At 44.8% G+C, this 13,701-nt stretch overlaps 1 protein-coding gene across 2 annotated transcripts in view; it reads left to right on the forward strand.

Annotated features, from left to right (window-relative positions):
• The window catches only part of PLPPR1 (phospholipid phosphatase related 1), a 124,090-nt gene that overhangs the window by 68,172 nt on the left and 42,217 nt on the right, over positions 1–13,701 (forward strand). For both annotated transcript variants that reach the window (XM_004711069.2, XM_045296607.1), the window contains exon 2: positions 3,806–3,994. In XM_004711069.2, coding sequence (XP_004711126.2) covers positions 3,806–3,994 — 189 coding nt within the window. The remainder of the gene's footprint in view (positions 1–3,805; positions 3,995–13,701) is intronic.

Consider the following 13,701-nt stretch of genomic DNA (forward strand, 5'->3'; position numbering starts at 1 on the left):
TAGGTTGCGGAAGCGCCCACCCACCTCTATTATTCTGATAAGGTCTGCCAGTCTCCGAGGTGCTCTGTTCTTTGCTTTAAGCCCTGCCAAACGGGTAGATTCATTCCATTCTCTCTGAAGGCTGCTTGTAGGATTAAATCAATCAAGCAGGCATCTGGGATTTGTTCCAGAGATTTCAAATTTAGCTGCGTGACCTTGGCTTTGGTTGGTTGTTGATCTTGATGGATTTGATGTAAGACGGTTCTGTGCTTTAAAATGTCTATCCTTTGATTTTCCATTGAGTTTTTACACACACACACACACACACACACACACACATTCTGCCTTCCTATACTTCATTCTCACCTCTGTTGCAGCACAAAGACACCCACTACAATAAAAGATGCTTCCTCGATAAAAGATGCTTGATGCCAGTTTTTTGGGTTGTCCTTTGAAGCCCTGGTAGTGCAGTGACTCAAGCAGCTTGGCTGCGAAGTGGAAGAACAGCAGTTCGAACACACTGCCAGATGGGGCCGTCTGCCCAGGAAACCCGACCAGACAGTTCTACTCTCTCCTTTAGAGTCGCTCTGAGTTGAAATTGACTGACAACAGGTTTAGGTGGGTTTTTGGGTTTTTGGGGTTTTTTGGGTTTTTTTTGGTTTTCCACAGATCCTTCCTGTTCTCCAAGCAGATCTCCCAAGGGCTGATGACACTTTTGCATATCCACTGCACCAGCCAGAAGAAAGAGAGAGCAGTTTCTAACCATTAACATGAGCTATAAAAAATACACCCATATCAGCCCTGTGCAGGAGGCAGAGACAGCCCCAGTGACAGAGCCTCAAAGCAGTTGGAATCCTCGTGCTTCTTCATCTCCCAAAGAGTCTGCAGTCCACCAGCAAGGTCCCTTCGCAGCGGGTGGACTCAGTTGACCAGTCAAGGATGGAAACAGAAACTTCATAACCTTGACATCTAAAATAGCCTCTGGAAAGAGCACACATTAGCCAGGACAGCTTTGGGACAGCTTTGTCTCTTCGTCTCACAGGAAAACACTTATCCGGGCCCTTTTGTGCAGCTGTAAGGAAAAGAAATGAACCAATACTTGAAACAGCAGCTGGCTGGCCTGCTTGGTGGTCTTCTCCTGAGACCATACACAACGTCAGGCACAGAGATACACACGTGTGCCCAGAGATCACTAGTGGCCAGAGGTAGTGAGAGGGAGATCCATTAGCAGGGACGGAAAACATGCTTGAGATGAGAATATCGAATATCGTTGTGGGGCCATAACTAAGTCATGTGAGACACGGTGAGTGTAGAGGACGATTTGTGGCATACTTGGGGATTGAAAAAGATGCTAATGGATGCGGCCAAAAAGTGACCACTTTTACAGCCTAGGGTGAGGAGTTTCTACTTGAGCCAAGCAATCACTGAGATCCTAAGGACGTCGGAGCCAGAGAGGAAAGTGCTGAAAGGGAAAGCGAAGGCCGGAGGAAGAGTCTTATCTGAAGGAGGTGCGGCTCTCTGCTATAGTAAAGAGGGCTCGCAGAGGTGAAATCCCAGAGGCAGAGGCTGTGCCCGACTCCAGAGGGTGGGTTGAGTGGGGCAGCCTGCAGGGCTCTGCTTCAGTGTTGTGACTAATGTCCTCGCCTCTCTTGCCAATGAGTTGGTTCCCACTCCCAGCGACCCTCAGAATAGAGCTGCTCCCTAGGGTTTCTGAGACTGTGTGTCTTCATGGGAGCTGACAACCTCATCGCTCTCCTGCAGAGTGCTTGGGGGCATTGAACCACCAACCTCAGTGCCAGTAGGGCTCCTTGTGGATAAAGTAATTGGTGGGAAAGTGGATCCGGATCCCAAACTGTAACATTCTGCATTATGATCCAGCCCTTCTGACTTCCCCTCATCTGTTGACCTCTTTGCATAGGAATCGGTTTTGAAACCATCATAAAGGCTTTTTCTTAAAATTCCCTTCTCTTTTTTCCCCTTCTCAGATCAGGAGGCTTGGGCGTCTAGTTTCTGGCTTACGCCTGAATGGGCTGTGAGGCCTGGCGTTAGTCCTCTCAGGGCTAGAATAAGAACTTGAGACTTCCAGGGGCCTGCAAGGAGCCTGGTTTCCCCCTCGCTGCTCCTGTGGCTGTTGGCTGCTGTAGAGGCAAGCCCCAGCTCCTAGCCAGGCCACGGACAGTGAAAAGAAACGCTCTCTCTCCTGGGTCATCGCCACGGGCCGTGGCAGATCAGATCCTTGTGCTCTGAAGGGTTCTCCTTGACCGATTGGTTAAAGGTTACCCAGCTTTCTCTCTAGTCCTTCTTAGTCTGGAAGCTCTGCTGAGGCCTATCTGTTCTCATAGCAACACACACGCCTACACGAACAGGTGTACGTAGTTGTGTTTGTTTGAAGTGCATTGCCCAGAAATGAAGCTCAGGTCTCCTGCATAGAAGACAAGAATTCTACCATTGACCCCCGCCCCCCACTGCTCCCTGCTCCTGCCCTGTAGGTACTCACAAATTAAAGCCGTCTTCAACCACACCAAAGGGACAAAGTTGTCCTGCCAACTCTGATGTTTTTCCCACGATGGTTACTCTGCCGCTTTTAAACAGTCAGCACTCGAAGGTCTGTTTGCTCCGTGTATAGTTCCCCTGCTCAACCCAAGCATATGTTCAGTTTGATTTTCGAATAATCCAGCAGTGGTCAGTTCTTTAAGTTTCTGTTCTTTCATAACCTCAGAGATCTACCCTCTATCTACCTTTAGTCCCGTCTTCTCTTTGCCTGCTGGTATTTTACAAATAGGAATGGGCAAAACCCTCTGACTCTTTCTATAGCCCTCGCCTCACATGTCTCCTAAAAGCGAGCTCTACACCTCAGTGAGTATCTAGCATTTGTCCGCGTCAAATGAAAGGGTAATCCTGTCCTTCCTATGGCTCTTAAGCCTTACAAAGGATATCTGTCTATCAGGAAATAGCAGCCGCAGCAGCAACAAAACCTTCCAACTTATTGGTGAAAGCATTTTGAAATAAAAGTCAAACCATTTGGAAGGGCATAACATTCCATGACTGATGTTTCTCTCTCACGACCATCGAGTAAATTCCAACTCACAGGAACCCTGTCGGGCAGGGTAGAACTCTCCTGTGGGTTCCTAAACTAGCTCTGTACGGGAGTAGACAGACCGCCTCGTCTTTCTCCCGCAGAGCAGCTGCTGGTTCCCAACTGCTGACTTTGCAGTTAGCAGCCCAATGCATAACCACTGTGCCGCCAGGACCCTCATGGTGGATAGGCAATACCCAGGTTACATTTCTATCACAAGTAAGTTGGGGTATAGTCCTGGAAACTTCCCTGCAGTCCTGGATGCCTGAGCTTTCCCATTCCCTCAATCATTCATTCTCTCACTCGTTTGCAAGTCAGCCTACCTCTAATACTATGTAATAAGGTAAGTCTACTTCTGATGGTTATAAGACTTCTTGTGAGCAGATTTCCCATCTCCATCTTGCCACCTGTGAAGCCCCTGCCTTTTGACCTTGTACCCTCTGTCCTGGTACCCATGCATCCTCTGAGAAGGATGCAGCCGAAGCAGGGTCTCTAGTCAGCATGGCTGTGGCTCTCCTTTCAGATGGGAGCTGCTCATGATTTGCTGGAGGGTTTACATAACAGATGTGACAAGATAGACAAGCGAGCACACTCCCGGAGCCCACAGCATGTGAGCCGGCACACACACACTTGCCAGTTCCAATCCCCAGGAGGGAGTGCTGCTGGGGTGATGGAGGGAGTGTGCTCTGTGGGGCGAGTGCTGCTCCCAAGCCCTGCTAATGCCTTTGTGTGGCCATGCTGTATTTTCAGCTTGTCATCATGGCGGGGACAGTGCTGCTGGCCTACTACTTCGAATGCACCAACACATTTCAGGTGCATATCCAAGGATTCTTCTGTCAGGATGGAGACTTAATGAAACCTTACCCGGGGACCGAGGAAGAAAGCTTTATCACCCCCCTGGTGCTCTACTGTGTGCTGGCTGCCACCCCAACTGCTATCGTAAGTACCGAAATCCACTTCCTTTGCTGTTGTCAGACCCCAGAGAGTATCTCCTGTCTGCCTTGTCCTCTCTTCTTGGGCATTCAACAACAGTCTTGTCGGTGAGGTCTGGTTTCAGCCACAACAGAACGAGGGGCGTGGAAAGTCTCTTTAAAAGATGTCTTGTCTTTTGTCAGTGGGTTTTGCTTGTGGGTAATTGAATGAAAAGTATTCTCCGAAAAAGCCTGAGTGAATGTTATGAATCAACAGTCATGATTAGCTAGAGTGTTAGGAACACCTACTGTGGTTCTTGACGAACGAAAATGCTGTGGGACGTGGATCTTCCCAAGAGGCTCTGGATGCACATGCTGCCGTGGATCCCAACACTAGGATAATCTGAACAAAGCGGAATAGAATGCCCGGGCTTGCGTGTCCTGTTGTTCTGATTCGGCTTCCAGAGAGACCAGAGAGGAGAGAGATCACTTGTCCCCAAGTTTGCTGTGACTCCTTCTGGATGCCTCTGCCTCTCTTTGCTTTATATTCCACTCAATTAAGCAACAGCTTTGCCTGCATTTATTTCATTTTCTCTCTCATGAGGCAAAAAAAATCAGCCAGCTAGCCCTCTAGGGAGAGTGCATCAAGAGCAGAAACCTTCAGATCTGTGTCATCTGGGAAAGTGATTTAACGCTTCACCATTTTAATTTTTCTTGAAGAAATGCTAATTTGTGGGAGACTTAAGGTGAGTGTTTCTGGGTCCAAATGCACTGCAGGTCAGATGAGTTTGGATGTATCCCAGCTCTCCTCCACCCTTTCTCTTCCAATAGCTTCTTTCCCCAACTCTCTCTCCTCACCTACCTGCCTTCTGCCCACCTTGTTTTGGGGGCAGTAAGAGCAATACTGACTGACATTCTGAGGAATAGACTGAATCCTCAGATTTCAGGCAAATGTGTTCTATGTAAACATTTTGTTCATTTTAAGAAGAAAAATGGCATTGAATTCTGACGGGAAATAACATGGCTAATAGAGGGAGTACTCTGTGTTTGTTTAACTATCGATTCTTGGGGACTCAACAAGCCTTGCCCCTAAATGACAAAACAGTGTTGTAGGAGTTAAGGTCAACATTTGGTCAACAGCAATAGGGTTTCAGAGAGTGGTTAAAAATGTAAGCTTTGCAGCCTGACATAAAGCGGTTCAAGTCCTGGCTGTTTGACTACTGTTTCATGCATATAAAACTGGAGGATAATATGATTTCCAATTTCATCACAAATTTGAGATGGTTCCTATGAACACCTCAGCCCTGTGCTTAGCATGTATTAAGTAAGCAGGAGTAACAACCTGGAGAATCAAACGTCTTAGCTGGAAGCATGGTCTTCACCCTCTTGAGGATCACAGGCCAACATCCTCAGTCTGAAGAGAATGCCATCATACCAAGCACCCCTAAAGACCACATCTACCCAGCACTCAAGTGATGGGAGGTGTCTTCTCCCCCAGGGCAAGGTGAATTCGGTATGTCTTACTCAAATTTCCCAGCTTCCTAGGGAGGAAGAAAGAACATAAAAGACAGCCTTCTTCTTTCAAACAGCCACACACTTCATTCTCCAGAGAAGACCGAGGGGCCCGGTTGGGTTCTGTTTGGCATGGCTCACTGGTGACTCTGCCTGGAGAAATAGAGCTTAGTCTAGAATCAGATCCTGGCTTCTTCCTGTCTCAGGGGCATGCCATTAGTCTGTGCAGTCAAACATGCAAGGAAACATCATTGCCTCTGTCGCCCATAATTACTGTGCAAAATTACAGGGATTGTTTTTCCTTTTCAAAGAAATTCAGGAGAGCAAGGGAAAATGATGTTTTTAATTATGAGCAAAAATTAATGAAGAAGAAAAAGTAGAATGGATAGATAAATAAAATCAGCAGCCAATTCACTGCAAAGTAAAATGGGCAAGCTTCTGTCTGGTTTAACATAAGGAAAATAATTTAAATAAAGGAAATTAAGAAAAATGTATAAGCAAGTATACATAAACCTTTAAAGGTCTACACTTTAAATTGTATGTCTAATTCTATGACAGTAAATGCCCTTAACAACAACAAATGCAAAAATAATAATATTGATAATATTCTTTGAAAAAAGAACCTATCCACAATGCCTTAAGAAGATATAGAAAATCTGAGTATATAGTTTTAAGTGTATGTAAAGTTTATCTCATCTAAGGTAATACTGTATCTAAGTACAGTATCTAAGGTAATACTGGCGAGATACAGCATTATAGAGCAAGTTGCTTCACACTTTAAATTAGGAAATACTGTCACCAGGAAGACAGATGAGCCCTCAAAATACGTGGAGAACAATATATGAAACTACAATCAAGATCTTTTAAAAATAAAAAAAGAAAGCCCTTTTAATTTACTTATATTTTCCAGTCCTTGCCTGCTTTATCTACACAGCAGCCCAGGGAAACAGAAAAAGCATCATCCCAGAAAACTCAGGCCAAGGGTTTCATCCTCTGCTGCCATCTTTGAGCTGAGAACACTGAGACTCAAAGGTCCAGTGATTACCAGTGGTCCCAATTAGTCCCGTGCATGATTACACAGATGGCCACCCATTGGATTCCACTTGGTTTCCCTTCCAAGTGAAGGCCCTTGGTAGGAACCAGCACTGATTACAGCTGACAAGTTAATGATAGAGGCGGGGTGGTCTTGGAACCCCGCTAATGGTGCCTGGTCTTCTTCCAAGACTTGGAAGTCAGTCAGGAGCAGCAGAGGACCGAACCCAGGAACCTCCTGCTGCTCAGGGACGTTTCTTGGGAGCAGGGAGCTGAGTTGCTTCCCTCTGCCCCATCCCAGTCGAAGATCTCCTAAGAGCTGCCTTTGTTTGGCCACCTTGTGAGAGCGCCTGGTTGTCTAACTCAGCACACCCGCAGCTGCTGAGATTCCTGCAGCATTCTCCTCGCGTTGTGGTCATCCTTTCTCAGGTTCGCTGTGTGTCCCACTGCCCTCAGCATTTGTCTGACCTCTGGTAAGTCATGTTCCTCTACCGACTTCATCCTTTTCAAATAAACAGAAGGGTTTGGGCTGAATGATCTCCAGGATCCTTTCCTCATCGGATTCTCTGACCAAGGGGGGGCAGAGAACAGCATTCTGGTTGGAAAGGTCCGCATGTCAGATTCCCAGCCCCCCAGGTCCCTAGTTTCTCGCTCGGGCTCAGTTTTGCCCTTTGTGCCTGGTCAGGTGTTTCACAGAACTCCACGCTCCTTCATTCCTCCTCCACACTGTTTCCTGTTCCTTCTGGAATAGAAAGAAGGAAGGACTCCTCCTGGGTGACGAAGCACTAAGGGATGGCAAATTGGGAAAAGCCGCTCCATCCTAAGTGTTCTGGTCTCCTCGGATCCATTAACCGAGGGAAAAGCCTGGTACCCCGCCACGCTGTGGGTGTCTGTGGATGGGCCTTCACACGGCCGTTCACCCACCAGAAAAGCACAAGAGAAGAGACTCGGTCCAGGGTTAGGCCTGTCGTTTCCTATTTCTCCTTTTGTGCTTTGCTGTCAGAAAAGATCAGTGTCATGGGCCACTGCTGTCCCAGATCTTTAGGAAAGGCTGGCACAGAGGGGATTGATTGTCTCCCGAACTGACGTTTTTGTTAAGGGCTCCAAACAGATCTGCAGGGAGCCTTCCTGTCATCCTGGAAACCTCAGCCAACTCTGGCCTGGGGGTCTCCGGAATAGACTCATACTCCGAGAGGGTCTCTCTGATAAGAGGATTTACACCCAGAGAATCTGATTTGCCCTCAGTGTCCCTCAGCTCCAGTACCAGAGGGAGGAGAACATTGTTGTTAAACCTTTTCTTTGGCCTCTCAACAAAGTGGCTGGGGAGTATTTAATATCAATGTGGAAGCAGCAAGCGAGGTGACTCCTAGCCTGAGAGTGAGCGCAAGGATTTGTCGTTTGCACGCAAGTATGCATGCGTGTATCTGCACCACCTGTTCCGGATTTCCTAGAAAAGGAAGACACACACACAACACGACAGCAAGGCTCGATTTAGAGGAAATTATGACTCTCTGTTCGGGGATTTCTGAGCTTTGCGCCGTAATAGTGAGGGTAAAAGCCCAATGTGCCATGTGGCTCAGAGGGGGCTCTCCGAGGATCCCAGGGCTGTGGGCTTTGTGCCAAGAAGGTATCAGAGGACGCTGCACTTCCTCACAATCTCCCTCTTCCAGGCTCTGAACAACCACATATATTGAAGTGGTTTTTACAATTCATTTCTTTTTTCCCTTTTTATACTTTCACATGACTTCCATTTTTATAAATAAAGTTGACCATGACCACATTTTCTTTATTGCTAATGTACTCTGTCCTTATCATTTGCATTTTTTTCTGGGGAAAATGTATAGCTACCTCCATGAAATATTGTAGATTGACAAAAAAAATCCATCTCCTCCTTTTCTGCCCACACGGCCAGTGAATTTTTCTTATATTTCCTATAGCGATAACATTTGGAAAGATGTTCTTATGTCTGTCAAGATGTCCTGTCTAATAATTGCTGATGTTAAAGTTAAGGAGCCCTGATCATCTGTTTCTTATAAGTCTGATTGTTTGCCTAAAAATATGTGATGGTCAATTTCCTTGGGGGGGTTCACCAGATTTACTAATTTTTTATAGAAATTAGTTTTTTAGCTAATTCGTTTTAAATGTCCACTTCTCTTGTACTTATTATCTAGAGGGAAAGGAGGATGTAGGAGAAAACTAGCTCTGGAAATGTAGATGATCCACTGGTGTTACATTTTATATAAAGTATCAACTAAAGACCACCCTCTCAGCAGCTAGACACTGTCTTTAGAGTAGGACCCCTGGGAAGACTCTAATACACAAAATTCTTATCCCAGTTATTAGCTAAGTGATTGTCAAAATACCATCATCCAAATGGTTCAATTCACCGAAGCCTGGGAACTGCCTGTAACTTAGCGTAGCCACTCACACCAAGGTGTAATAAAGTGGAAGCACCTAGACCAGGAGGTAACGTCAAGATAACTGGAGAAAAGATTGAAGTGGTCAAAGAGTTCTTCCCTTGCTTAAATCTACAATGAATTCTCATAGAAGCAGAAGTCAGGAGATTGGGTCAATCGGCTGCACAAGCCCTCTGTAAAGTATGGAAAAGCAAGGCTGTTACTTGAGGGTTCAGGTGCACTTGACCTAAACCAGGGTATTTCCCATCATCTCTTGTGCATATGAAAGTTGAATATTGAATAAGGAAATCCAAAGAAGAATTGATGCATTTGAATTACGGTGCTATTGAAGCATATTGATAGCTAAAACTATCTTCTCCCATAAAGATTTACAGAATGAAAACTCTCTGTCTATAGGGTCACTATGAGTCAGTACCATGGACTACCTAAAGAACAAACCCATCCGTCTTTGAAGAAGTGCAGCCAGAATGCCCCTTAGAGGCAAGGATGCCAAGACTTGGTCTCATATCTTTTGGACATGTTAGCAAGGGAGACATTCCCTCAAAAAGGACATCATATTTGATAGAGGAGAGGGACGGTGAAAAGGAGGAAAATCCTCAACGTGATGGATTGACACAGTGGCTGCAACAGTGGAGTCAGCCATAAGAACATTCGTGGGGATGGCGCAGCACCGGGTAATGTTTGGTTCCATTGTAGACATCACTATGAGGCATACAACTCCATGGCACCTAACGGCAATAGCACAGAGAGCTTCCTCACAGGTGGAGTTCTCAACCACTTCCATTGGAAGGGATTGAAGTAAAGCACTAAGATTTTGACAGTCAGGGCCAGCTGCATCGTCTCTGTGTTTACAACCTCCTGGTCCCTTTTAAATAAAGTCTACAGCTAAAACCATGCCTGCTTTTCTCAGAACTATTCATGACTATAGAAGCCACCCAGTGAGACTATGGGAAGCATCAGAAATCTCTGGAAATGACAACTCTAAAGCTTTATTCCCGTTGGCAGAGTGTAGGCTCCAAAGGATGGTGGCCTCCCGTCTATCAGAATAGAGCTCTAGTTATTGTCCTTGAGGGTTTCAATGACTTGGGGTTTTTTTGAAAGTTGATCACCAGAAAGCCGAAGCATCTCGAGGCTGATTTGAACCTCCAGACTCCAGCAGCTACATATATTAACCATCTGTGCCACCTGGGGTCTCCATTCTGAACGCATTTAGCTATTCATGGCTGGAGTATGGAAAGAACACTCTCTTCTTCCTGTACCCTTTAAGAACCGAGGGGACCATATCCAGAGACATGATGACACAGGAGTAAAACTGTGTCCACAGAACTTAAAGAGAAAATTAGTTGGTGAGGACAGAGTCCCATGAAATTATAACGTGAATGATGGCTGACGGAAGAGGCATCATGGGAAATCAGGAGATCTTAACTGACTGCATTGAGACTGAAGTCCAGTTATGTGATTTCAGAATTTCACAAATCTAAACTTCTCCTATCAGCTTGTAACAGGAAGACTAAAATGTTAGAGCTACAAAGCACCTTGGGGGTCTTCTAGGACAACCCCTTCATTCAGCAGATGAGACATTGAGCCCAAAGAGAGCTGGTGACTGGTCCAAGGTCAAACACCCGGGTAGAGGCAAAGAAGAGCTTCAATTACCCAACGTTCCATTATGCTTGGACTTGGTACAATGATTATGGTTTTTATTTCAGCACACTCTTGCCTAGATCAAACAGGAAGTGAAATAAGTATTCCAGTTCCTGTATATCGAATCATCTTTTACATATACCTTTTTAATTCTTTTAATACTTACTGGATGTAGACAATAAACCTCATTTTAAAATCGTGACAAAGAAGCGACCAAATAATTGGACAATTGGAGCACAAAGGGATTTGTCCAGAGTCACATCAAAAAATGTGAGTGAGGTGCAGTCTCAGCTCCAAAGCCCATGTTTGAGAAATAACAATAATTTTGAGGTTACCAAGTACCAAAACTTCACAAAAAATCTATTTGTGAACCCAACATATGTATTCTGCAAAGTCTAGGTACCCATCTTAATGACAACCACATAAAAACGTACGCTAAGGCTCCCTCACAGGACGTATTTAAAATGTGTATTCAAGGATTATTTTTTCCACAGACGGTTTGACATCTAAAATCTAGCCCCGGTTTTAGAAATATGAGCCCTAGTGGTGCTGTGGGGTAAGCGATGGACTACCAGCCACCAGGTTGGTGGTTCAAACCCACCAGTTGCTCCACAGAAGAAAGTTAAAAGTATCTTTTCCCATACAGATTTACAGCCCTCTATAGTGTCACTATGAAGAAGAATCAACTCAATGACAGTGACTGATATTTAGAAATAATGGGAGTAGTGATATCAAGAGGATAGGATGAAGGTGGGGAAAGGAGTGGAAGAAGGGGGAACCGATCGCAGTGACGGACACATAACCACCACCCCCAACCCTCACACACCCAGACCCCTAGGGGATGAACAACAAAAACTTGGGGGTGGAGAGACAGTGGTCGTGTAATATATGAAAATGATCATCATTTATAATCTATCAAGGGATCACAAGGGTGTAAGGGGTGGGGGAGGAGTTTATACCAAGGGCTCAAATAGAAAGTAAATGTTTAGAAACTGATGCTAACATATGTACAAATATGCTTGATACAATTGATGTATGGATTGTTATAAGAGCTGTAAGAGCCCCAATAAAATGATCTTTCAATTTTAAAAGAAATCATGATAGCCATTGCACAACACACTGATCATAATAAATGTCCCTAAAATATAATAATGACTGAAGTGGCAAATGTTTTACTCTATACATTTTATCACATTTAAAAGTCCCTAAATTTTTGTTTATATAATTGATCACTTACAAAATCTACTGTAGAGTACTTGTGAAGAAGTGCCGTCCATAAGATAATACACCACACTGGCACATTGTATTTTGGGGGTTATTTGTTCATTTATTTGCTTGCTATCCAATATTTTAAATATAACTCATCATAACAGAACCACTGTCCTTGTTACTTACAGTATATTTACTGTTATCAAAAGGTCAGTTTTCACTTGTGATTGGAGCAGGCATATCTGAGAGATGAGAAACAGGCTGGTGGAATTCATTTGCAGATCATTTATTGCCAGATACAGCATTTGGCCTTGAGCATTTCTCAGCAAAGCACGCTCTCATTTGCCATGAGTGATGTGGTATCTGCTAGCCAACAATCAGAAAGGCCATGATAGGCAAGGCAGCTGGGGCTGAGCACATGGGGAGTTGCATATGGCCCAGCAACACTTTGAGCAGAGTGGGAGATGGAGACAGAGTGGTTGGCAAAGATGCAGATGGAGGAGGATGGCCATTGCCAAGACCAGAGTCACGAATCTGCCAGGATACACAAAACAGCATCTAATGGGGGCTTGAAAGTCTGGCAGAAGAAAGAGAGACCACTTCTCTTCTCCGACTTCCTCACTCTAAGCATAAACAGACCCTAAGCGAGACCATGGGGCACAGCACGTAAAGAAACAGCCCACTGAGACACAAGACCTAGACTAGATTCCTCAACAAATATTATCTCCATCAAAGTCTTACTATGCATCCAATCGTATGAATGAAAAAAACCACTCTCATGTTTGTCACTGGACTAATACCATAATTGTGATTGTTGGAGCTATTCTTTTCATCCCTGCAGGTGAATGTTCAGTCAAGAATGCCTCTGGTCTTGGTTTAATTATAATTCCAACAATGGTATTCATGTTACTTCTGTACTGTGCTTTATGACGGCGTTTGCCGTTGCCGTATCGACTCTCCGGGTGCTGGGTTTTGTACTTGCTGGAGTTAGATGCAGTTTCTGTATCTCAGAATGTGCTCCAGTCCAGGGGCCTCTGTGGATGGCAGGTTTGGGTATCATCACTTTAGCAGGATTACTTGGACTAGTTTATATGAAATGTGTGGAGTTGAGAGACACACCTTCGGTCGATTGGAGGGCACGAGGAGAACATCTTCCAATCAGAAGACTACACAACCTCCGAGGAAAGTGGTCGCGGAAGCCCTTGGTGGCTCATTGGAGTGGAGGGATGGGTTGTGATGGCACATGGCGTGCAACGTGAAAGGGATACACTGTGACTATGTGTCATGGCTGTGACTCGTGTTGGGGAGAAGAAAACAAGAACAGTTACTGACTTAAAACGATGGGAGAAAATAAATCATTTGCCTTTACATGGTTGTTACAGCCAAGTTTTGCTTTTTAAAGAACTGTTTTTAGTTAATAAAAAATATATCTGTAAAAAAGGAAGTATCTCCTTTCATTTTAATTAATATATGACCCCTCCTTCTTCCCCCCACCTTTCTTCCTTATGTAAACATTTATTTTTGCTTAATAAGAATGTGAATTCAAAGTATTTCTACTAGGGTTTTAGCTAATACATGCAGAGATTTATTCCAAACCAAACATATTTAAACACATCTCTGAAGCACACCAGCCTGTGCAATCACGAGGTATTGAAGGGATCAGGTATCAGGCATCATCAGAACAAAAAATCATATCATTGTGAATGAGGGGGAGTGCGGAGTGGAGACCCAAAGCCCATCTGTAGGCAATTGGACATCCCCTTATGGAGGGTCGTAGGGAGGAGACGAACCAGTCAGGGTGCAGTGTAGCAGTGATTAAACATACAATTTTCATCTAGTTCCTAAATGCTCCCCCCCCCCAACTATCACGATCCCAATTTTGTCTTACAAATCTGGCTAGACCAGAGGATGTACACTGGTACAG

This window comes from Echinops telfairi, unplaced genomic scaffold (assembly GCF_000313985.2).
Source record: "Echinops telfairi isolate 266 unplaced genomic scaffold, ASM31398v2 ScPeMD7_7410;HRSCAF=8448, whole genome shotgun sequence".
Lineage (NCBI taxonomy): Eukaryota > Metazoa > Chordata > Mammalia > Afrosoricida > Tenrecidae > Echinops > Echinops telfairi.